Source organism: Rattus norvegicus, chromosome 4, assembly GCF_036323735.1.
Source record: "Rattus norvegicus strain BN/NHsdMcwi chromosome 4, GRCr8, whole genome shotgun sequence".
Classification (NCBI taxonomy): domain Eukaryota; kingdom Metazoa; phylum Chordata; class Mammalia; order Rodentia; family Muridae; genus Rattus; species Rattus norvegicus.
The window spans coordinates 180250549-180276012 of NC_086022.1; the positions used below are offsets into that span (position 1 = coordinate 180250549).

The window sequence follows — 25464 nt, forward strand, 5'->3', positions numbered from 1 at the left end:
GCACTAGCTGGTGACCTCTGACCCACACCTGTGCTCACGGCCTGCCTGCGCTGAGGACTGTGGGTAATGATGTAACAAGATGGTTGTCAGCTGCAGCTACGCTAAGTGTGGGGACCGTGCCTAGGAAAGACAGTGCATAAAATGGGTTTCTGTGAGTCTGAAAGCACAGTGAAGGCAAGGTGATGGCTGCTAGTTTACCATGCCACACAGCATGCCACATGTGCCACACATGATGCACAGTGTGCCACACAGCATGTTACATATGCCACACATTCCACACATGCCACACATGCCACACATACCACACAGCATGCCATATGTGCCACATATGTCACATGGTATGCCACACAGCATGTTACATATGCCACACATGCCACGTAGCATGCCACACAACATGCTACACATGCCACAATGCCACACATATGCCACATAGCGTGCCACACACATCACACAGCATGCCATATGTGCCACACATGCCATGCTGCATGTCACACATGCTATACCTGTCACACCTGTCACATCTATCACGTATCATGCTACAATGCCATACAGCATGCCACATGTGCCACACTCATGCCACACATGCTGCACATGCTCTAGTATGCCACACATCATGCTACCCATGCCACATACATGCCACACATGTCATACATGTCACACATCATGCTACCCACACTACATACATGCCACACATCACGCTACCCATACCACACACATGCCACACAGCATACTACCCATACCACACACATGCCACACAGCACGCTACCCATACCACACACATGCCACACATCATGCTACCCACACTACATACATGCCACACATCATGCTACCCATACCACACACATGCCACACAGCACTGTCCTACACCTGGTAAGAGACACATGTAACTGATATCTAAATCCACTTTACAGATGAGAAGTAACATGAACAACATGGAGGTCACTGTAAAATTGCTTTCTGGAACCGGCCATGACCATGGGGTGCCTGTGCATCACCTGGACTTGTGCTCCTTGGCTGCCCACATAGGTGCCCATAACCAAAGGAGACTTGAGGTAAAATCTCTTAACTAAGGAAATGGAAGAAGCCACAGTAGCTGCGAATGTTTAAGCAGCATCCATGTAAGGCTAATGCTCAGAGAACGCTGTCCATGGGTGACAGCCTCCTGTCATGTAGACATGAGACTGGAGGTGCATTATGTTTGTGTGCTTTGAGGTAGCCTGGGGTCCATGTAAGACTGAGGAAGCCATGCCATATTAAGGAAAACAGATAATAGGACTTTCAAATACTAATTTTTAAAAAGTCATGACTGAGTGTGGTGGTTTGAATATGTTTGGCCCAGGGGAAGTGGCTCTATTAGGAGGTGTGGCCTTGTTGGAGGAAGTGTGTCACTGTGGGGGTGGCTCTGAGGTCCTGTGCTCAGGTTCTACCCAGAGCAGAAGAGGCCTCCTCTGGGCTGCCTGCAGGAGCCAGTCTCCTTCTGGATGCCTTTCGATCAAGATGCAGAACTCTTGCTTCCTCCAGCATCAGGCCTGCCTGGATGCTGCCATGCTTCCCGCTGTGATGACAGTGGACTGAACCTCTGGAACTGCAAGCTCCAGTTAAGAGTTGCCTCGGTTATGGTGTCTCTTCAGAGCAGTGAAGCCCAAACAAAGACACTGACCATCTTTACTTCATACACTCATATAAAACACAAAAACACACCTGGAGGCTTACAGTTTAATGTGCCTCAGATGGTCTGACACAGGAACACCACAGGTAGGGAGAGAGTGACCCTGTGTGGAAGGATGTCAATGGCTCCCTTCACCAATGCACACATGCTCAGCTTGAATGTCAGATAGAGCATAGGCAACTTTTCAATATTGGTATGTAAAAAATGCTGTACACATTCTCCTACTGAAACAAAGTTAAGACTGGAGAGAACGTTCCCAAATCTGTTGACTCAAGTTCAATTCCTTTGACACATGTGATAGAAGGAGAAAACTGACTTCTTTAAGTTGTTGTCCTCTGACATGCATGCACACTCACACACACACACACACACACACACACACACACACACACAGAGACAGAGAGAGAGACAGAGACAGAGAGACAGAGACAGAGAGAGACAGAGAGACAGACACAGACAGACAGACACAGACAGACAGACAGAAAGACAGAAAGACAGAAATATAAAAATCAGCAAAACACTAACAAGTACTTGCTCTAGCTGAGATTCCTATATTTCATCTGATGCTCTGTGTGAGCAGAATCCCGGCTGAGCCCAGATGTGTGGTTACACTGTTGTTCCTTCCATTGTTCTTGGTCTGAAACAGTTTCAAACACAGCCGAATTCTTCTAATGCATTTGTCTATTTAGTGGTTCTATTAAGTTTCTTCCTTATGAACTTCAAAGGAAATAACAGGAAGAACAATTTCTATTTTAAAACTGTGTTTGTGATTTGGATATCAGGGTGGAGGTGATGCCGGAAACTGGCCAGAGGGACCAATGAACAGAAAGGAGTGACTTACCTGAGAATTCCTCCTCTCTGGCTTGGCACTGGAGTCACTTGCTGTGCAGGCATCCCTGGATACCTGGAGTACCGATAAGAGAAACCTCAATGAGGGCTCCCAGTCCAAAATACCCTGCAGCCTGCCAGGAGGAAACCTCTACACCCAGGAGGGCAGCATGAGTGGAGAACACAGAACCTCCCCAGAACAGGATAGACCAGGAAGGGCCTAGTGTCTGTGCATCCAGTCATCACCACCCGGGCTGCATTTGAGGCGTGCTCCCACCTGAACAGGTGAGACACGGGGCTGAAGACAAAGCTCAGTCAGCAGTGTTTGTCGAGCTTTGTAAAGACTCAGAGCTGATCCCCAACACCACAATCTACATGTGGCGCCACTCACTGTGTTCCCAGAATTCAAGAGGGGGATTAGGTGCTCAAGATCCTAAGAGGTGTATCCTATGATGTATGGGATCTTGCCTGAGACTGAGAAAGGTGAGTAGGACCCTGTCTCCTAGCGTCAGAGACAAATTGTCCAGGGTTCAATAACGTGAATCCCTGTCAAACCACAAGTATCTTAATTGAATAAAAGTGGTTATCAAGTAAAACCGACCCCACATGCACTGGTACCGAAATGCTGTGCGGGTTTAAACAGGCTTAGTCTGCATGTCTCAACAACCGAACACACGTCTTCTTGACACAGATAACAAGGGATTTCCGCAAAGCCAGACAGTTCTCTTCAAGGAGATGTCTTCAGTCTCTGGAGTAAATGTAGTGTCAGCAAGCTGCCACAGTGATGTGGTTAGGACCCCCCCCCCATCAGATATGAACAATGGGATGTGTCTTGAGCAGACACCCAAGCTGTGTGTGCTGCCCTGGAACTTTAATTTTCAAAGTCATGGTGGGAGGAACAGAGGATAACTTCAAAGCTATGATAATCTAAGTCATTCGATACTCAGTAGCCTTATGGCCATTGCCAAGAATCGTCAAGAAGATCGGTGGTAACACTCTCTGGAGCGAACAGCACTGGGCTTCCCAATCATTCGGAAGCAGATCTGAAGAGACACAGACACAGTAATGACTCCATAAACGAGGCCTTATGCAGAGACTGATGAAAAGGGAATGTGGGAGTCAAAGGCAACCCAGGTACTGTCTAGGAAGACACGGGCTAAGCTGAGTGGAACAGCAGTCTGTGGTGAAGGCGTGTCTCTTAACGTGACTTGCATAGCTGCAAAGAAGTCCCAGGCATTTGCCACATATGACACAATGAGAAATGTGTTTGCATGACTGCTTGCGTGTCCTCGGGATAGCACCACCATGATGTAACATATGAAGGAATGGGACTTCAGAGAGGTTAAGTAACTTGTGTGAGCTCACAAAGCTATGCCATCCTTTAACACTGCTGTCCAGCAGACAGTGCCATTTTAGAATGTTGTTTGGAAGTGGAAGGAAGTGAGTCACTGTTGTAGGTAGGCGCAGGGTTGGGGGTCATGGGGGTTGTAACTCAGCCTTGCTTCCTGTTCACCCTCTCTGCTCCCTGCTCTAGTAAGATGTGACCCCATTGATACAGCGGAGAACCCTCACTTTTACCACTGAGACAGGCTAAACCCCCTTAAACTGAGAACCAGAGTAAACCAGAGTAAACTCCCCCCTTCAACTGCTCCTTGGCAGGCATTTGCCACTTGCTCAGGAAGCTTCAAGTCAGTTATGTGCGCATTCTGTGTCGGCCTCATCTCAGACCAATAGGCCACTTCAGCCCCATGTTCTCATGACAGCCAGCACTCAGGTATCATTGACCCAGGCCACTCACGATTTCTTTCACGGTATTTCTCTGTTGGGGTTGGTCTGATGCTGCTAGGTATGCAAATGCTAAATACTGGCTCTGCAGATACACATACTGGCTCTCACATACACATACTGGCTCTGCAGATACACATACTGGCTCTCACGTACACATACTGGCTCTGCAGATACACATACTGGCTCTCACATACACATACTGGCTCTGCAGATACACATACTGGCTCTCACGTACACATACTGGCTCTGCAGATACACATACTGGCTCTCACATACACATACTGGCTCTGCAGATACACATACTGGCTCTCACATACACTAAGCCACGCAGTGATGCTCCGTAAGCCTTGCTCCCCATGTTAGTTCATCAATAAAAGGCTTTGCTCCCCAAGTTAGTTGGTCAGTAATCCTGCCTATGACTGGGCAATAGAAAGAGAAAGGTAGGACTATAGAATGTCGTGAGGGGTCTCGGGAGAGAAAGCAGAGAAGAAGAGAAGAGAAGAAAGGAGACAGAGAGAGGAGGAGACAGCCAAGAGAGGAGGTGGACCAGAAGGAATAGCAAGCAACGAGGGACATATGACTGGGATGCAAGTTAGAGTATCTCCAGACTTGTCCCATCTAGGATTACAACTTGTAAGTAAATACCAGGCTTGAAGTCTTTTATTCAGGCCAGAGAGAATATATAATCTGTGCTGTAAACTGACCCACAACTTACAGCAATTAGAATCCAATTAGCCCCAATAGGGCCTGAGTGAAAGGCGGTAAAAAGCCAGCATAGCCGGATGAAGAGGCCTGATCTCTTCAACAAAGAGAGAAAGCAGACCAAAGCCCTAGAGAGAGCTAGGCCTGGAGCTGCAGGTGAAGGCCTGAAGCAGCACAGAAGTGCGGTGGTTGGAGAGGCCTGGCCAGGGTGGGCGGGAGGCTGACCCAGTGGGGCAGCCAGCCTTCTGGACTGAGCTGAGGGGGTGAGGCTGGCTGCCACAGACACAGGCTGGTCTGAGGAGCCTGCAGACGCAGAAGTTCTAAGGGAACATTGCTTCTGAGTGGCAATAAATGGCCCCAGACTTCAGAATGCTAGGTATTGGGTTTAAAATTGGTAAGTCTATATCCTTAAGGAGAGTTCAGTATTAAAGGAAGAATATTTCCCATGTTAAAAAAACGGAAAACACGACAGCAGAAGGTGCTTGGATCTTGCACAGTTTTGTTTCAGTTGTTGTCATGGAGCCAGTTACCACGTACTCAGTCTGATCACAGTTTCTGTGCCCTCTCTGAGAAAGTTCAAATGAAACAGACTTGGGGGAGAGAGAACTGAAAGGTGGAATGCTAAACTACAAGCAGTAAAAACAGAGGAAGACAAAAGGTTCTTCCCAATAGAAGAAAGGAAACTGATGGCAGCTGGGACTCAGAGCTCTCTGGCCATGAGGTGTGTGTGAGCTCTCCCTGCTATGGGCCCACCTGTACGGGGCAGCAGCGTGTCACTCCCACCTCACTCCCACCGCACTCCCAAGGACTAACAGACCGGGCGTCGAGGCTACCACATCAGATAACACAACTGGCCCCAAACTCGGTTTCCTGATTTCCTTCAGGGCTCTCCTTCTGGGGTCCCCTGGTTGCAAGAAACTTTTTTTTTCTGGGATTGTTGCCCAAATTCTTCCTGGCTTGTCTCTCTTGAGTTCCAAACTCCAGTATCTAGTTCCCTCTGTCCCATCCATCCCTCTCACATCTGGACTTAATGTGTCCCAAACTACAGTTCTGACCTGCCCTTCAGACCGGTCAGTCCTGGATGCTCGGTGGGTAGCATGAGGACAGTTAAAACTGGAATAGTTACGAGATTATAACCATTATAAGGGATCACAAGGCAGAGTGTGAGGCCCGAGAATAGGAAGGATGGCTACTGAACACCAACACTGAAGGTCGAGGAACAAAGAGTGATGCAGTTGTTACAGGAAGAAAAGAGAGAGAGAAAGAGGGAATGAGAGACAGACCGACAGAGACAGACAGGCAGCAGCCAACAAGCTGGAGCTGTTGACCCACAGGGGACACATGTAAGCAGCTTCACACTATGTTTTCTTCCTTCGGAGCTCTCACCAGTACTCCCACACTGGCTGGACACCCACCAGAAAGCCAGAGAGCAAGACAGGGGTGGTAGGGCCTGAGAAGCAGGAGACCAGCATACAGTGGAGGAGGGGTAGGTTCCAGAGATTAACACAGAAAAGGTTAGACTGGAAGACCAGACGCCCTTAGCTTCCGACAGTGTCCGTGCTAGGAAAAGCCTAAGTAGTTGAGCTTGAAGGGGCAGGTGCTGTGTTGGTGGATCACAGTTGCTGTCTTTCACCTCAGCTCCATTTCCTCTATGCCCTCTTGGAGCCCAGACACAGTGAGGCCTGGCCCACCTCCATGCTCCTCTGTACCTACAACGCCCTCCATGTGTTATTTCCTTCTCTATGAGTATCCGAGAATCTCTGCTCGATTCATTGTAAGGAGACACAGGAGTCTGGAAACGCTGGTCCTGGCCAGTGGCTTAGTGGGTAAGGCATTTGGCTACCAAGTGTGGAGCCCTGGCTTCCACCTCTGGCACTGCGTACGCGGGCCTGGAGGTACAAACCTGCAACGTCAGCTCTCCAGCACGAAAGAAGACCATACATGTGTGTTCATCCTTGGCTATGCACAATTCCCAGGCCAACCCGGGATACGTGAGGCCCTGCCTTTAAGGGCGGGGGATGGGAATTGTGGAGATTTCTCAGTTGGTGAAATGCCTGCTTACACACATGTGAGAACCCGAGTTTGATCTCCCAAGACCCAGGAATGGTGGCGACGCACTCCTATAATCTCAGTTCTGGGGAAGCTAGAGACAGGAAGATGATCTAGGGCTTGCTGGCTTTTATGGTACTCAACCTGTTCTTTACTACATTTTTTTTGCATTGACTAAACATTTCCATACATGTATTCCCATGTATTTGATGATTCTGTCATGTTTTGAAGAATAATGCCTTTACTCATTTTATGTCTGTAAGAGCTTCTGAATGATAGAAATAAAAACCACTCACAGCTCCGTGATCTTTCCTGTTCTCTGTGGTATTAATACTCAGCACCATGTTCTTCCCTGCTCTGTAGTATTAATGCTCAGCACTGTGATCCTCCCTGCTCTGTGAGGTATTAACACTGCATTATTACCTATGCATAGTTCACAGGCTGATACAGTTATTAATTGATATATCGCTGTCTCTAAAGGAGCTGAGAAGTTAAAAAGAACCCCGAGCCTGCGTTACTTGCACTGTTACTCAATTAGCTCTCTTGTCTGGTAGCAGCCTGTTGTCTCTTCCTGTGGATGAGTTACCTCACGGAGCTGGTCCCTTAACCTAGGTTTGTTGCCACTGATCTCCTTCCACCAGAGTATGAATTACTTGTCTGTAATAAGTTGGTAAATATATTACATTAACATTACTGTGATCTGGGCTCCAAAACATATTGTTGTGTATAATTGTTATCTATTAAACCAGCTAAGAAAGAAGAAATCTCTTTTTTGATAACAATTTTTACTGGTGTGTGTGTGTGTGTGTGTGTGTGTGTGTGTATGATATGTACATAAGTGTACATGCAGATCCTTACAGGTACACGTAGAGAACTAGGGGGGCTCATATTGAATGTCGTCCACAATTGCTCTCCAGTTCACGTTTTGGGACAGGGTCTCTCACTGAACCTGGACCTTACTATTTGGCTAGTCTTGTTGAGCAGCAAGCTTTTGAGAGACACTTGTCTCTGCCCTTGGCACTGTGGGTACAGGTGTGTGCAGCTAGGCCATTATGCCATTATGCCTGGCCTCTGACTTGGTTGCTGGGTATTTGAACTCAGATCCTCACAATTGCATAGCAAGCGTTTCCTTCGGGGACCCATCTTCTCAGGATCTTTGATTTTTCTTGTAGCTTCTATTCGAATCAGACTTGACTTGCTCTCAGCCTGAAGTGTGCACCTTGGAGTTTCTTGTAGGCAGCTCTCCTGGCAAACCTGACTGCTCTTGTTCACCCGCTTGGCTTGTTGTTTTGCTTACGAATCTAAGCAGACAGCTTGGTTTCTCTGCCCACCTCGGAATGGCACTCTGTGCCTTCAAGCCTCGAGGTCAGCAGATGAATCATTAACCATAGGACACAAGTCCCCTGTGCAGGACCCACCACCCTGTTCTCGTTCCTTCCAGATTCTCTCCCCACCTCTGGCTTTTAGAATTTTTGCTGTGATGTCCGTGGTTGTAAATCTGTATTTATTTTTACTTGCCTGTCATTAAATCTGGATTTATAAATTAATCTTTTAAGCTCATATCCACTTTAGTAGTAATTTCTTTATGTATCTTTTCCCTTTCTCTCTCTCCTCCTTGAGAACCCAGAAGGAGATGCTGCTGCATTTTCTGGTGGTCCGAAGTTCTCTGGGTGACACTGGCTTAGGCTGGGTGTTCTTTCACAGCCTCTTTTTGATAGAACACGTAGTTACTGATCTCAGCTAATTGAGGACCGATAGCTCAGTGGCTTTCAGTAGTTCTCAGCAGCATACACTGTTTTATGTTCCAATCCCATCAACCTTTGCTTGACTGAAGCTAATTCTCACGGTCGGTTCTAGACAGTTCTACCCAGTGGCCTGTCTCATGTTTTTCTCACTCAGGGTGACTAGCGTGCATTTGTCCCTATATTCCCGAAGTCCTTCAATATCTGCCCGACTACTTTTCAGTGCAAGTGTGAGAGTGGCCAGTTCCTTTGGGAAGGGTCTGGGTGGCTTTATGGGGTTGCTTATCCCTCTGTAACAGAGCTTCACTGGGGGCTGACCCTGCTCCCCTCCTTCCTTGAGCTTCCTGTCTCCTCCCAATCCATGTTGCTGAAGAGAAGCTTTCTCTGGGTCTCTGTTAACTGCAGAGGGCTGTAGCCCACTGTGACTTCTCCCTGAAGATCTACGTCTCATCCTGTCAAGACATTCCGTTCCAAACAGTCCCATCTCCCCCTCTACACCCTACAGAAACAGAATGGAGGACTGACATGCAGGGATACTATGTCATGGAAACCATATTTATTCTCTAAATACAAAGGCACAAACATGTCGTCCACAGCCTCAAAGTTCTGTGTTCCTTCAGAAGGTAATTTACATATGAAGGATGAACTCAGAGCTTTTGTTTTATCTCTTCTCCCCATCTCCCCTGTCATCTTTTCCCCTCCCAGCCTTTTCCCTAGATATCCAACCTTCCCACCTGTCTTGGCCTAGCAGTCACAGGAGTTTGGCTGATCTTCAAAGAACACCCAGATGCTGCCCCAGGGGCTGGGATCCTGATGACTTCACAAAGAGGAGGGGCTCGGAAGACAAAGTCTTTGCCCATCCCCAACCCTCACCTCATGGCAAACCTCTCTGGTTTCCTCAAGGGGACCTTTGAACCCTTGAACCCTTGCAGACGCAGATGGCAGTTTAAATCTCCATTAAAATTTTTTTTCTTGAATAAACCTATTTTGTTCCATGAATCCCCGTGTAACTAAATCCCAGACTCCTTCTGGCCCTTGGTACAGCAGGGAACAGTGCAGGCCTCAGATTCTGCTACCCCGGGTGCCTCTTCTATCCAGAGCACTAGTGCAAGGAGGATGTCACCGCTAAGTGACAGCCCCACTTCAGGGGCATGGAAGTCTGTGAGTAGGGGCACCGATGCCCTGAGTCTTCTCAGCACACCACCCGACCCGGGGACAAAGAATGACAACCTGAGGTCCCCTCCACATGGCCCATACGGCTTTGATCCGTGGGTGGAGGCAACGAAATCCCCCCTTCGCCATGCTCCTCTGAAAGAGCGTGGCCTGCGGGTAGCTGGGGGACAGGCTTGCATCTGCCTCTACCGAGAGGAAGGCTCCCCCACACAGTGTGGGGCAGCACAGGTTCTGTTCTTGACTGAGCCATTCTGCTGTGTCACTTACACCTCATGAGCTGAGGGACTAGGGAAGCCATATGTCTCTTGCGGCTTTTACCAGGTTTTAATAAGGTTTCCTTGAAGAACCTATCTTTGTGTTACTCATTTTGAGGCATTTCCAGAGAATTTAATTGGGAATTTAGCCATAATTTTTAACAGATTCCCTGGAGAGTGATCTGGATGCAGACTGGGTCTTTTTCCTTCGTGGATCACATGAACAACACGCCAGCCTCAACTCCACTTGAGAAGGGAGGGGCGGTCTGTACTTGGCCAAGAAGAGGAGCAGCAGGGAGAAGTTCACAGGTCACTTTCTGCCCCTTCTGCATGAAGGAGTCATAGATAGGAAATCAAGCACATGTGGGGGCGGAGTGGGGCAGGTGAATAGAAAGGAGGTTCATCCCTTGGGTTGGAGTCTTTGAGGAGGTCGTCGGTCACCACACCACTGCTCCTTGTGGTTCTCTATTCTACCGTGGCCCTGCAGGGGTGCCATCAGCATGGGATTTGTGATGGCTGTTACAAGCTGAGTGACTCAGCACTTGGATGAATTACAATGGCTACAGGTTGTGTGAGGCACCTCTCTCAGACTCTACTACTGCCTGGCTCAGCTGAGGGGAATGCCTGGCTGGTCCTAAGAAGACTTCCCGGTGGCCCCCAACAATGTCCTGCTTTCTCCTCCCCACTGCTGCGACCCCGTCCCGTGTCTTTTTTTTTTTTTTTTTTTTTTGTTCTTTTTTTTCGGAGCTGGGGACCGAACCCAGGGCCTTGCGCTTCCTAGGTAAGCGCTCTACCACTGAGCTAAATCCCCAGCCCCCTCGTGTCTTTTTTTTAACTGCCTTTACATCCCCAAGCATTAAGTCCCTACTTGCATTCCCTCTGCCCAGAGCACTCTTCCTCCATGAGTCTCTGAGGCTAACCTCATAGCTTCGCTCAAGCCATCACTCAACCACCACCGTACAGAGCCTGGTGAACGCAGCACTTGGAAGGGAGAGGCAGGAAGGTAAGGAGTTCAAGGCTGGGGTTAGCTATATACCGAGCTCACTCCAGACCTGGCTCAGAGGAGAGACCTGGCCTTAAAATTAAAACCAGCAAAGATCACCTGCTCTCTTCTTAAAAATTTCAGCCTTAGTACCATAGTGAACATTAAAACTCACCCCGATCCACACAGCAGCCTCGAGACAACTACTCTCAATAATAAAGAGTATGTATCACCTTTCTTAAAATTTTAAGAAATTAAGTTTAATGTGATTTTATAATAGTCCGTGCCCTTCGGAAGCCAGGGCTTCTGTTCCAATCACTCCAAAACCCGCCTATTTGTAGGAAGAGCCAAATTAACATTTGTTCAACAAATGCTAATTGGATACAATCGTGGAGGCAGAAATTGATCTGAAAACTATGCTTTGCATCAAAACCCTATGTTGCTATGAGTTAAGATATCATGTCCTGTTTATACAAGAGCCATGGACTGAAACTTTTTTTTTACAAGTATGTGTCAAATCTACTGAGTATGTAGTGCCATATTTAAAGTGCTTAGAAAGCTTCAGGTATCTAAAATCATTAGCTGACATCATCCAGAACACATCGTCATATTTAAGAACAGAAGGGGAAGATCCGGGCAAATACCTTTTATCCATCTTGTTTTTTTTTTAATCACATCTCTCATTGCTGTGAACAAACACATAACAGGAAGCAACTTGATTGATGGGAGGGGTTTATCCTGGCTCACAGTTTAGGGAGACACAGTCCACCACAGCAGAAGGAAGGGCAGCCTGTAAAAGGCAGCCAGTGCTGACTGTGAGGTTTCCTCACCCATCCACAGAACAGGAAAAAGTGGGGAGGGAGAGACAGGTTTGGGAGGTGGAACTGAGTTATAGATGACTCGTAAGCCTTCCCTCCAAGTGCCCCACACACCTCCTAAGGGTTCCACAACCTTCCAAAACAGGCCACTATCTGGAGACCAAGTATTTAAATACCCAGGGACACTTTGCATTCAAGCCACAGCAGAAAACTATGTCCCAATTGATCATACCATATGGTGTCTGACCTGGTGGCATTTGGATTTGTTCCACACAGCTTCTGCGATGAGTGTGGGTGTGAGGAACACAGTCTGGACAGTGGGTGCCAAGGACAGCCATCTGCTAGCCTCAAATCTCATGACAGCAACCATAAGAAAGTCCCTGCTAGACCTGGTCCCCTAGGAAGTGGTGGGCAGGAAGCAGGAGCCTGGAAGAGTCTGCACCAAGTACACACACCTCCTACCCGCTCCCCACAGCTTAGGGTCCGTGCTGTTGCCCCCACTGGCCCACACCTTAGCATCTGTCACTCATATCTGAGCTTAAGCATCTCCTCAGCGAGGGGAGGCTTTCTCTGATCGTCCACACTGAAGTCACCAGCCATGACTTTACCTCAGAATTCTTGATTGCTCCCACCCCACGCATATGTACTTCCTATCTTGCACGTCTTTACGTATAGCACAGACAATCCCTACACTGGGATTACATGACCTCATTTTCCAACATTATAATGGTAAGAAAGAGATCCACGGACATCATTACATAAGCTCTGCGTGTTTACAGCCAAGTGACACACAGAGCAGTTCTCTCTGATGTCGCCGGACAGTGCTAGCGGTCACGTCTCCTCAGCAGCCACACTGTCTACCCAGAATGCATGCTGCTAGGCTGGCCTGCTCTTTGGCCAGAAAATGAATATCCCCCAGTGGTAGCACACAAAGCCAGGTTGGTACATCATCCCAGGAAAGGTAAAGCAAGGGGAACTGAAAGCGTCAGTCATGTCACATCCACAGTCAAGAGCAGAGGGAATGAGAACACTCGTGCGTATAGCTAGCATCATCCGCCTGTCCCCATCCCTCCACAGTGGGCTGGGTCTTTCCTCATCAGTTAAGGCCATGGAGACACTGCCCCCCAGTCGTGCTCACAGGTCAAGCTCTCTAAACCCTTCCTCACTGTGGCTTTCTTCCCAGCAGTGCAAGTCACCTCAGCCAGCAACAGGAACTAACTTCACAAGCCTTTTGCATCTTTTAAGATTCCTCAACACCCCCCCCCACCGTGGGATGATGGGATGGGATGATGGGATGGGATGATGGGATGGGATGATGGGATGGGATGATGGGATGGGATGATGGGATGGGATGATGGGATGGGATGATGGGATGGGATGATGGGATGGGATGATGGGATGGGATGATGGGATGGGCTTGCAGCCTTCTATGCAATTCATCTCCCAACTCTGCCATCCCCACCCATGACAGCCCATTTATCTTTCCAATAACATCTCTCAAAATGAGATTTTTTCCCTTTTACTGAAAATTTTTTCCTCACATAATATATCCTGATAACAGTTTTCCCTCCCCCTCCTCCTCCCAGCTCCTCCCCACCCCATTTCCCAGCCAGACCCACTCCCTCTCTGCCTTCCAACAGGAGACAAACAGGCTTCTGCCAGGTAATAATGAAACGAAACAAAAATTATCACACGAGAACTGGACAAAGTAAACCAACGGGAGGAAAAGAGCCCAAGAGAAGGCACAGGAGTCACACTCGCTCGTTCGAATACTCAGGAGTCCCATAAAGACGCTGAACTGGAAGCCGTGAGTGTATGTGGAGGACCCTGTGCAGGCTCTGGGCTCACTGCTTCAGTCTCCCTGAGCTCTTAGGGGCTTCGGTTGTGTGGCTTAGAGACCTTGTTTCCTCAGTGCCCCCCATCCCTCAGGGTCTTATGCTTTTTCTGCCTCCTCTTCCGAGAACGTTCCCTGACCCCAAGGGCAGCACTTCCACGGAAGCATCCTGCTTACGTCTAAGCATTCCAGGACCACTCAGCCCTTGAGTAAGGTTTCACTGTGGGTCTCCGCCTCTGCTCCCATCTACAGCAGGAAGCCTCTCTGGGGACGGCTGACCAAGGACAGCAGCTGGAGTCACTGTACTGTTACTTTTTTTTTTTTGAACAGCAGTATTTGGTTTTACCCTAGGCTGTCAGGTCTCAGGTTTGTAGTCCCCCTGCAGTATCAGGTATGCGGGTGGGCTCCAGCTCGTGGGGCCGGCCTTTGGTTAAATCAGATATAGCTTAGCTGCTCTCACAATGTCTATACCACCACTGTTTGAGCATTATCTTGCAGGCAAAGGGTCTGTGGCTGTTTGGGAGACTTACGTTGTTTCCTTCCAGGCGGCATGGAGAGAGCAGTCCTGTACTAACTATGTGAGAATGCATGGATTCTCACATAGAAGGATCCGTGTAGAAACCAGCCCCACCTCTTCATGCTCGTGCAGATGCTGTCTTTAGCAGTGAGGTCATCCCATCCATTTGTGGAGAGCAACCCACTGTCCAGGCAGTCGCCTGCATTGTCTGGAGATTTCCACAGGACTCTCTTCGTCGACAGCTCAATCGGATGTAACCCAGTCCCATACTGGAAGCTTCTTTTGTGATAAGGCCGGCCAGCCGGGACTCTATCCCACCTGTTATTTGGGATTTCATTTGTGCTGCCTTCAGATGGGACTGTATTTTAGGAAGCTTCTAGTGTGTTGGGTTTCTGTAGTCTCCCTCAAACGGCCCTCAACGTTAGCGGTTTCTCCCCATAGTCCCTCTCTCACCTCCCTGTCCCCTCCCCTCTCCACTTGACCCTCACATTCCACCTCTCCCACCTACCCAAAACTATCTATTCTAGTTCCCCTCCCTAATGAGATCTACCTGGCTCTCCTAGACCCTTGATTTATACCTAATCTCTGTGGTCCTATGGACCATAGCTTGGTTATCATTGGCTTAACAGAAAGTATTCAAGTATAAGTAAAATAAAATCAAGTGCTTGTCTTTCTGGAACTGGGATAGCTCAGGAAAACTTTTTTCTAGTTCTATCTGTTTACCTGCAAATTTCATAACTTCATTTTTAACCCCTAGTAATATTCCACTATGTAAATGTGCCCCATTTTCTTTTTAGCTATTCCTCTGCTGAGGAACAAAGGTAGCTAACAAAGAAACTGGCTGTGTCTTAGCCAATTCCTGGATATTGTAAATCAAGCAGTAGTGAAGATGGTTGAGCAAACGTCTCTGTGGTAGGATGAGGTGTCCTTTGGGTTATCTCTGTGGTGGGATGAGGTGTCCTTTGGGTTATCTCTGTGGTGGGATGAGGTGTCCTTTGGGTTATCTCTGTGGTAGGGTGAGGTGTCCTTTGGGTTATCTCTGTGGTGGGATGAGGTGTCCTTTGGGTTATCTCTGTGGTGGGATGAGGTGTCCTTTGGGTTATCTCTGTGGTGGGATGAGGTGTCCTTTGGGTTATCTCTGTGGTGGGGTGAGTTGTCCTTTGGGTTATCTCTGTGGTAGGGTGAGGTGTCCTTTGGGTTATCTCTGTGGTGGGATGAGGTGTCCTCTGGGTTATCTCTGTGGTGGGATGAGGTGTCCTCTGGGTTATCTCTGTGGTGGGATGAGGTGTCCTCTGGGTTAACTCATCTCTGTGGTGGGATGAGGTGTCCTTTGAGTTATCTCTGTGGTGGGATGAGGTGTCCTTTGGGTTCTCTCTGTGGTAGGGTGCATGCTCACGAGTGGTACAGCTGGATCTTGGGTGAATAGATTCCCATCTTCCTATGGAATCACCACACTGATTTCCATAGAGGCTGTGCAAGTTCACACTCCCACCAGACATGGAGGAGTGTCCCCTTGTTCACAACCTCACCAGCGTGAGCGGTCACTTGGGTTATTGATATTAGCCATTCTGACAGATTGAAAAATGAAATCTCAAAGTAGATTTGACTTGCATTTCCCTGACGGCTAAGAATGGTGGACATTTCTTTGTTTCTCAAGCCATTTACGTTTTTTCTTGAAAATCCTGTGTTTAGACCTGTACCCTATTTTTAAAATTGGGTTATTTGCTTTCTTGATGCTCAGGGCTGAAAAAAAAAAATATATATATTCATATATATATATGAATGAAATCTTTTCCCATTCTACAGAATGCTGCTTAGCCCCAATGATGGTATCCTTTTCCATGGTTTTCAGTTTTATGAGGTCCCATTTATTGATCTTAGTGCCTGGGCTAACAGCATTCTGTTTGTGAAGTATTTTCCTGTGCCAATGAGATCAAGACTATTCATGCTCTGTTCTCTCAGGTTCAGTTCATCTGACTTTACGTTGAGGTCTCTGATCCATGTGTAGCTGAGTTTTATGCAGGGTGATAAGTAGGGAACTCTTTGTGTTAGTCTACATCCAGCCATCAAGTCTGACCAGCAACTATTTGTTACAGATGCTGTCTTTTCTCCGGAGTGTATTTCTGGCTTCTTTATCAAACCTGAGGAATCAACAGGTGAGTGGATTTTTGTCTGGGTCTTCAATCTGATTCCATTGATCAACATGTCTGTGTTGTGCTAATGTCATCCTGTTTTTACTAATATAACTCTGTAATACAACTGCAAATCCAGGATAGTGATATCTCCTACAGTTACATTATTCAAAATTGTTCTAGCCATCCTGGGTGGTGTGTGGTGTGTGTGTGTGTGTGTGTGTGTGTGTGTGTGTGTGTGTGTGTGTGTGTTTCCGTATGAAGCTGAAAATTTTCCTTTCAAAGTCTGTGGAGAATTAGGTTGGAATTTTGATGAGGATTGTATTAAATCTCTAGATTGCCTTAAATTGACGGTCATTTTCGCTATGTTAATCTCGTCAATCCACAGGCACGGAAAAGCTTTCTGTCTTCTTCAATTTTTTTCTTGACGTCTTTAATCATTCAAATGTTTCTCTTGCTTGGTTAGGCTTAGGCTATTGTGAAACGCGCTGTTTCCCTGGTTTCTCTCTCAGTCATTTGCCATCTGTATACAGGAGGACTACTGTTTTTTCGTGAATCAATTTTGTACCCAGCTACTGTGTGGCAAGGTTATCAGCTCTAGATGTTCCCCAGTGGGATGCTAAGGGTTGCTCATCTGTACTGTCATATCCTCTGAAAATAAAGAAGCTTTGACCTCTTCCTTTTTACCCCCTTGACATCATTCAGTCGTCTTACTGTTCTAAGACCTCTAGTATTATACTGAATAGGTGTGGAGAGAATGGATGGCCTGTCTTGTTCCTGATTTTAGTAGAACTGCTTTGAGTTTTTCTCCATGTAAGTTGGTGTTGGCTGTAAGCTTACTGTAAACTGCCTTTATTACACTGAGGCCCTTGTACCCCTGACCTCCTCGGGGCGTTCATTATAACCCTTTATACTAAATTTTGTCAAAGGCCTTTCCTGCATCTGATGATGAAATGATCGTGTGGCTTTTGACTCTCACCCCGGTTTCGTAAAGAAACATCAGTGGGTATCTTTTGTATACTTTGTTCTTTGAGAAAGGATCTCCTGTAGCCTAAACTGGCCTCGAACTCTGCAAGCAGGAGGGGCTGACCTTCAAGTCCTGATCTTCCTGCCTTCTACCTCCACAGTGCTGGAACTACAGGCGTGTACTAACACACCAGACCTGTCACCCTTTCTGTTCTCCTCCCAGTTCTGGGTGTTGAACATGAAGGAGCTGGTGGGCGGTCACATGACTCCTGCACTTGAGAGATGAAGCAGGGGGATCAGAAATTCACAGTCATCCTGATCTACACAGCTGGCCAAGGCTGGCTGGAGCTGCAGGAGACCCTCTGTCCAAACAAGCAAACAAGAAAGAAGACACTAAAGTTTCAGCCTCATAACACGGAATGCACCCAAAACTTTTAGATAGCTGTGTATGCGCTGAAGGACGGTGAGCAAACAAAATGAACATTAAAAGGCAAAAACAAGCCCTCTGTGCTCTGCTGACAGATGTCGCTCCCCGCCTCTCTCTTCCCTCACCTCTGTCTCCTCCCTTGTCTGCCTCAGCATGGATACCCACTGAATAAATCCTTCAGGAAGGCGGAGGACTTGATGGATCACAGCTGTGAAGGCCGCTGTGGCTCAATCCCTGCTGCCTTCTTTAACGTTCTTTTGCTTGCTGACCGTGTGGATGATTGAGGAATGCTGGCTTACCTCTGGCTCCCAACGCATTAGCAGCCGAGTGTATGGTGGCGTGTCTAACCCTAACCCTGTCTTTTACACACAGTTCTGAAACTCAGGGCAGAGGGTCTATCAAGATTTCCACAAATGAAGATCCGCAGATTGCTTCCAGTCGGTTGGGAGGACGCCAGAGTTCCTGAGGTATATGAGTTGAACTTCCCTATTGCATGGTAAATATATAAATCACAGCAGTGCAGGGTGAGACGGTGGGAATGCAACACCCAGTTAAAGCTAGCTGGAATGCGGCCCACCTCTTGTATGTTCAGACAATAAACATGGACTAGAGCCCAATTCCCAGGCAAGTTCAATGCACAGCCCAGAGCAATCATCTTGACGGCTCTCTGCAAAGTCTGTTGTGTTGGATGGTGTTTTGCTGGGACAAACACATGAAGGAGTGTTTTCCTGAAGCAGACATGGGGAAGGATGCTCTGCTAAAGCAAGCACATGAAAGGACACATGACGAGGGATTCTTCACTACCAGCCTGCATCGGTCCACCTTACACTGCGTAGTTGAGCTGCATTTGTCTGTACTCCATAGAGGGAAACCAAGAAACTTCTGGTGGTGTGCCATGGCTTCTTGCTGCTTCCACCGACTCAAGCTGATTGACAGGGTGATGTCAGCTGATACAGATGCACATGATGAGACAAGACTCGTGGAGGCCACGTGATGTTTGAGGGGAGTATAAATAGGCCTCAAGGGACAGTGACAGAGGCTGAGCTTGGCTTGTTTGCTTGTGGTCTTGAGTCTTTGCTGATCCTTACTTCGCTGAGAGAGGCACAGCTGAGAGCTTTTCCTGGCGTTCCTGTTGGCCCTGGTCCGGTCTACTGACTTGTGCTGAGGGCAAGGCCTGGCTGTCTCTGCTAGGTAGTGATACTGCTGCTGATTCGTGTTTGCTATTCCAACTCTACTGAACTGGACTGCTGGTGTTTCCATGAAGTGTTTACCAGTGGATTGAGATACCCAGACAGCACAGATGGGAGTTGCTCCAAAGAACCATTTCTAAACAGGTCCACTTCCCCCGTGTCCTTTCTTTTCCACTATCTCTAGTGGGTGGTGGGCTATAAGGGAGGTTAAAGCATTTAAGAACCATCATTCAAGATGGGCTTTGAAAAAATTAAAGTTGCAATTGTCCTCCTGTGTACTTGTCTCCCACATTCTCTTATAACCAAGACCTGTGCTGTGTGACCTTCCCTGGGGATACTACTTCTATTTACTCTAGAAAGTGAGGGCAATGATGAACCAAAGAAACAATCACAACCAGGTCTGGCTTGGTAAAGTAGTCAACTTATCCACTGAAGAGTCCCTTCAGTGGGGCTGGTAGAGGCTTCTGAGTTTCTTGTTGCTTTTATGAGCCTAGTATGTTGTATCCCTTTCCTTCTGGATGGTATGTTTTAATGGGGAGGGGAGTGCAGCAACAGCACAACAAGTCAGACTGGCTCAGCTGACATTTGTGCTGGGAACAAAGGCGTGGTATCGCTAAAGGACTTAACACTAACAGTGAGAGGAGATGAGTAGCTAGGCAAGTGTTCTGTAATATAAAACACATGTTTGTACTGAAGGCTGTGGGAGCCCAGAGAAGATGAGTTATGGGAGTAAAGACGACACTTTCTTAGCTCAAGTAACATAATTGAAGGCTGCCATATTGTGTGTGCATCACGGAGAGTAGGCAGCCTGAGGGGCTGTCAGCTCAGGCTTTGCTCCCATCTACACCTACGTCTCCTCCATCCCAACCCCCACCTCCCACGGTACAGAACTGCCTACATTCTGACTGACCTGTAGAAAGACACTCCAAGAAATAGCCAAGAATCCTATGCGGGATCTGCTATCGGCCTGGGGCATACTCACGGCCAGACTTCTGGGGTAGCCCTCGCTGGGACTCAACCCTCCTGAAACTCTGCAAACAAGGGGCTCGGCTTGGTCATTTCACTCTTTTTGTTTTCCCCATTTTCTCACCTATCTTTCTTTGTATTTTTGTTTTTGCTTTGCTTTGCTTTGTGTGGCTTTGAGACAAGGTCTTGTTATTATTATATAGCCCAGGCTGGCTTCAAACTCAAAGTGATCCTCCTGTCTCCAGAGAGCTGGCATTGTAGTTAGGTACCATGATGAGAATTTTACCTGACTAGTGAGTGGGTACATGGAAGGAATTGTCTGATTTACAGAAACAAAATGTGGTTGTGATTATTACATCACGAGGCTTACTCACAAGGCTCACGGTTGTCACAAACTTGTTCCTGAGGTGAGGCTCAGCAGGTATTCACTGAGCCTTCCTGTGTAAGGCCCTGGAGGCAGGCACGGTGGCACTAAGGCACCATCCCTCTTGGAAGGGAAGGTGGCTGTGTACAAGTGAGAGACAGACAGTGATCCACAGTCCCTGCCTGGGTTTGGCTCCATCTCTGGCAGGTACCACAGTTGGAAGAACGCTGGGCCTAGTAAGCCCAGGAGAGGTCATTACTGTGGAGTCTGAAAGACTGCCAATACACAAGGCTCTCGGACTCTTTTTAAATGCAGCTCAAAGCCAACCAGGCTAAATCCACATCAAGCTATAACCATATTGATTCAAACTTTATGGTTAAGGTTCTGGATTGTAATTAAATTAGGATCCAACCACTGTAGAATCGTCATCTCTCAGTACCTTTGAAAGTGAAACATGGGGTATTTCCAATAGGTACAAAATAATGGTGTAAGCGAGGACTGCCCTGGACACACGGGCCCCCATTGAGGGGAGGGATTGAGAGATAGTTAAATGTGTGTGTGTGTGTGTGCATATGCGTGTATGTGTGCATGTGTGTGTGCATGTGTGTGCATGTGTGTATGTATGTGTGCATGTGCGTGTGCATGTGTGTGCATGTGTGTGCATGTGTGTGTGCATGTGTGTTTGTGTATGTGTGCATGTGTACATGTGTGTGTGTGCGTGTGTGTACAGTAACCATGAAAAGCAGTACAGAAGTACCTTTTTGAAACTGGATCATGATTTCCAGTAAAGGAAATGAGATTGGGTTACCAACCTGAGGTGTCTGTAGCTCACGTGAGTTGCAGTGTTTTTCACAACAATGAACAAATAAAAAGAATGATGTGTTCTGTGATGGCTGGATGAATAAAGACAGTGAGATATGATTCCGCCATGGAGAACGTGGGGATCCGCCATTTATGACCAGATGGGTAAACTAGGAGGACACTGTGCTAAGTGAAATAAGGCGGTCGACACGCACTGCACTGAGGGAACCCAGCTGAAGGAGGTATCCTTAGAGTCCCTCACAGGCAGATGGGATGGGGGGTTGGGGGGGGGGCAGTGAACCGTGAGAGGAAGCCTGGTCCTCTGTTGAGCTAAAAGCTTGAAGCCCAGAAGACCCTGAAGGGAGGGTAGGAGCTTCACCTGCTTCCAGCACCAGACCCTGTCATGTAGGTTTGTGGCCATCGGTCATATAAAGACAACACCCAAGTCCTCCCACGTGTAATGAGGCATCCCTAACATCTCAGACGAAGACAACAGGGAAAGAGACACAACCTGTGGTCACACAGGCTCAAAACACAGATCTCCATGCTAATGAGGTACCGAGGCCCAGAGGCCGTTGCCAAAAAGATTCCCTTCCCAAACATTCCTCCCTAAGAAAGGTACTTAATCCCAGGCCAACCCTGAGAAGTGAGGTACAGTTTTACACATCCACTTTCCATCATGGCAGTAAACAGTTTGGTACCACAGACTGTCTCTTTTCATCGAGATCTGCTGTAGGAAGCCATGAGGGCCTTGGCCTACAGAGCCGCTGCCTAACCTTCTGTAGAAGGCCTCTCTGCACTCCCAGCCGTGATCACCACCAAGCCAAGGACAATAACCCTGGGGACTAGCCAGAGCTCCCCTTCCCCCACCCCCCAGTCCTGAGCCAGGGCTAGACCCAACCCAAGGGCCCCCATTCTGTTCTCAGCAATTCCACAACTCCCAGCAGTGCCTGGGTGCTCAAGAGCCTGAGAACCCCACAGCCGTCCCATGCCTCAGACTATGCTTCCCCACTCCTAGCAGTGTCCTGGGCTTCCCTATGGCCCAACATCTGCCCTGTGACAGCATGGGATAAATGTAGTCAAACTTCCTGTGTTCTGCCTCCCCAAGGGCATGGCAGAGCAGACACAGGACATACCCATGACCCAACACACTATCAAGTCTTCTGAGGGATAAGTCTGGGGTCTGATATAAATACGGCACGGTCAACAGTGTCAAAGATATTGGACTGCTAAGTTGAAATTTGCTGTGAGGTCACATTTAAATGTCTTTACCACAAAACACGCATACCTTGACAGATAAGGATGGTGATCGTTAATGAGTGAGCTTAACACCTCAGCACGATGTACACCCAATCATGAAGCAACAGGTCTGGTCTCTGTGTGGAGACAGGATTGTACGGGCCACAGGAAAAGGCAGGAGACATTTAAAAGACATTGCATGGACTAAAGTGAGAGGTAAATCATGTTCACACTCAAGAGGAGGGAGGGAGGGAGGTGGAGAAGGAAGCAGTCACTAGACAAGGGGGCGGGGCCATGGACTAACCAATAGCTGAGAGCTCGGGGGAAGGATAAAGTCCGCCCACAGGAGCTGCTGTGCACAGAAGTGGCTGTTTGCTGACAGACTCTTTGCCAGCAGAGAGAGTCACTGTGCCTTTATCTCGATGAAGCATCATGGAACAATGATGATGATAAAACCAGTGTCTTTTGATTGCTTTTGGCGTGCCAGCTACCATTCTTAGCACCGTGTTTAGGATGCTTGTATGCTCCCAACAGCCCTAGGCAGAAGGCATCGCCATCCCAACAGTAAGCAAGCAAGCAGGGCAGGGAGATGAAGCCGCCAGGGCTCAGCCAGCGAGCTATACAGATCTCGGCTTTATTACCTCAAGTGTGGTGGCTCCAGAGTCTGCCTCTTCATGCGGAGCCATGTTGTTGTGAACCAGTTTGACTCGGACCCTTATCCAGGGCCCCAGTTCTACATCTTTCCACCATCGCCACGATGCTGGAGACAGGGGAGTGGAGTGGTGGAGCAGAAAAGGCTCGACCAGCACCCCAGAGATTGGAACACATGCCGAGATGCTGAGGAAGACTCGCTGGTGTCAAAGGGTCACACACACATGAGTGCCAGCCACATGCTCCCACTGCCATGAACTCTATCAAACCTTCCACGCCATGATGAACTGTGCCCCTGGAAACTGCACCAGAATAGATTCTGTCTCCCACAGTTGTTTCTATCAGGCATATGGTCACAGTGACAGGAAAAATAACTATCACTTTACTGGTATAAATAAAGGGTTATTACACAAGCTATCAAAGAGTATCCAGATAAATATGTTTGAGGACATTGAGAAAAACTGTCTCCGTACTTCTCTTTGCTACAGCTAGAGAAGGGTATGGATTCACTTCAAGGCACCATTTTCCAGGTATCTTATTTTGATTAACAGTACTGCCTATTCAAATGCAAAGCCAGCTTCAACAGGTTGTATACCAGGCTGCTGTCATCTCTTGCTGCCTCTGCTGGGAGCCGTCCATCCTGACAGAAGGCAGGCTCAGCCATCCTGAAGGCTGGGCTCACATCAAGGCACTGCTCCCCTGCTCACGAAAGGGTGTTCTGCTCCTTGCTCTTCAGGGGCAAGGCACTGGGCCCTGGCTTAAGGGAACGCCCTTTCAGAGAGGTTCCACTCTCCAGGAGGACTCTTCCTAGAGACCTATTCATGTCCTCAGAGCCCCCTCTCAGTACTGAATCAACAAAGCACACCGGAGGCAGACACCCTCAGCTCCTGCACTCCACGGGCTTCTCCTACCCTTCCGCAGTCAGGGGGTAGGGCCGGTGGGGTAGGGTCTTCTCAGGAGGAACGTACAGCCTTGCAGAAGGCTTTAGTCAAGGGTATTATTACTAGAGAAAGGGCTGTGAAATCAGAAAACTGATTCCACCAGGCAGAACCAGAGTGCCTGTCTAGAATGCAATGGCTGGAAGTTACTCTGAATATCTTATTATGACTGTAAAGTGACTCCAGAAAGCCACCACCACCAACAAAGCCTTTGTAGCAGAGGGAAGACTCGGTAAATAAGCAGACGGCTGTAACATTTTGAACCAAAGTGAAATGTTAAGCCCTTGCTGACTCATCTGTCTGTTCTAGCTTCTTTATCAACCCCACCGGGGCTTCTCCAGGCTTAGGCTGGCACGGGACTCCCTTAAAGCCTGACTTCATATATTTTTGGTCCACCTTTGGGCTTCTAAGACATGGCTTCCCATCAGCCCTCACCACTCCTGTTTGTCTTTGAAGCACAGGCTGGGTGTGGCCTTGCAGAGAAGCAAGTCTACAGCTTCCAAGACATTAGTGTCTCCAACACACAGACAGGAAGCCACGCCCATGATGGCAGACCATAACCACTGTGCAGATGTAAGGCCAAGGAAGTGCCCATCCCACGGCCACCAGACAGGACATCCAGTGTTTACGAACACATCGCAACGTCTTTGAAGAGGATGCAAGAATGGTACTAACAAACCACTGGGAGCCTCTTCCTCCTGATGGCAGCCTGAGCCTGGGGAGTGACCACCATCTCTCCTTGCAGGGCTTCATGCTGCTACTACGAATCTATGTGAAGTTCTTCCTGTCTTCCCAGGAGGGCAGCAGCTCACCTACAGCCCTGTGCACGTGGTGCTACCTCAGGGCTCTGCTCTTCTGTCAAAACCCATCTCCTTGCCCGAAGTCTGTCTGATCCTCCTTCTAACTTGCCTTTCTTCTGTGTACAGGAGTGGGACACGGAGCTGACAAGCCCAACCCTCCCTGCTTTCGCTGGTTTTGCCTCACCTACCTGTGATGTGTGATAGCAGTAAATACCTCCTAAGCTAACAGACGTGATTGCTCTGCCACACTCAGCCACACTTCTCCATGTGCCCTTGAAGCCTTCTGTGGACTAACTGAGGAGAGAGAGTCAACTGGTCTGTGAAAAAGATCTGTAACTAAGAATTGCCCCCTCAATTAAGCACTTACTGACAGTAATCTGCCTCCTGTATTTGTCCAGAAAAACGGCATTCCCAAATGCATGCACACACACACGCACATATACATATACACTTACACACATATATACATGCATGCACACATAGAAACACACACATACAAACACACACATACATACATATACATACATATACATACATACGCACATACATATATACTTATATGCATGCATACACAAACAAACACACACACACATGCACACACACACTTTCCACAGTAAAATCTGTTCTCATGAAC

The 25464-nt window shown here is 48.0% G+C and overlaps 1 protein-coding gene across 6 annotated transcripts in view; it reads right to left on the reverse strand.

Annotated features, from left to right (window-relative positions):
* Lmntd1 (lamin tail domain containing 1) overlaps positions 1-25464 on the reverse strand; it is a 234235-nt gene that overhangs the window by 165421 nt on the left and 43350 nt on the right. For 4 of the 6 annotated variants that reach the window (XM_017592840.3, XM_063286599.1, XM_063286595.1 and 1 more), the window contains exon 2: positions 2511-2573. In XM_017592840.3, coding sequence (XP_017448329.1) covers positions 2511-2573 — 63 coding nt within the window. Of the gene's footprint in view, positions 1-2510; positions 2574-7332; positions 7375-25464 lie in introns of those variants that run through there. The other 2 variants (XM_039108228.2, XM_063286598.1) reach the window with 1 other exon arrangement.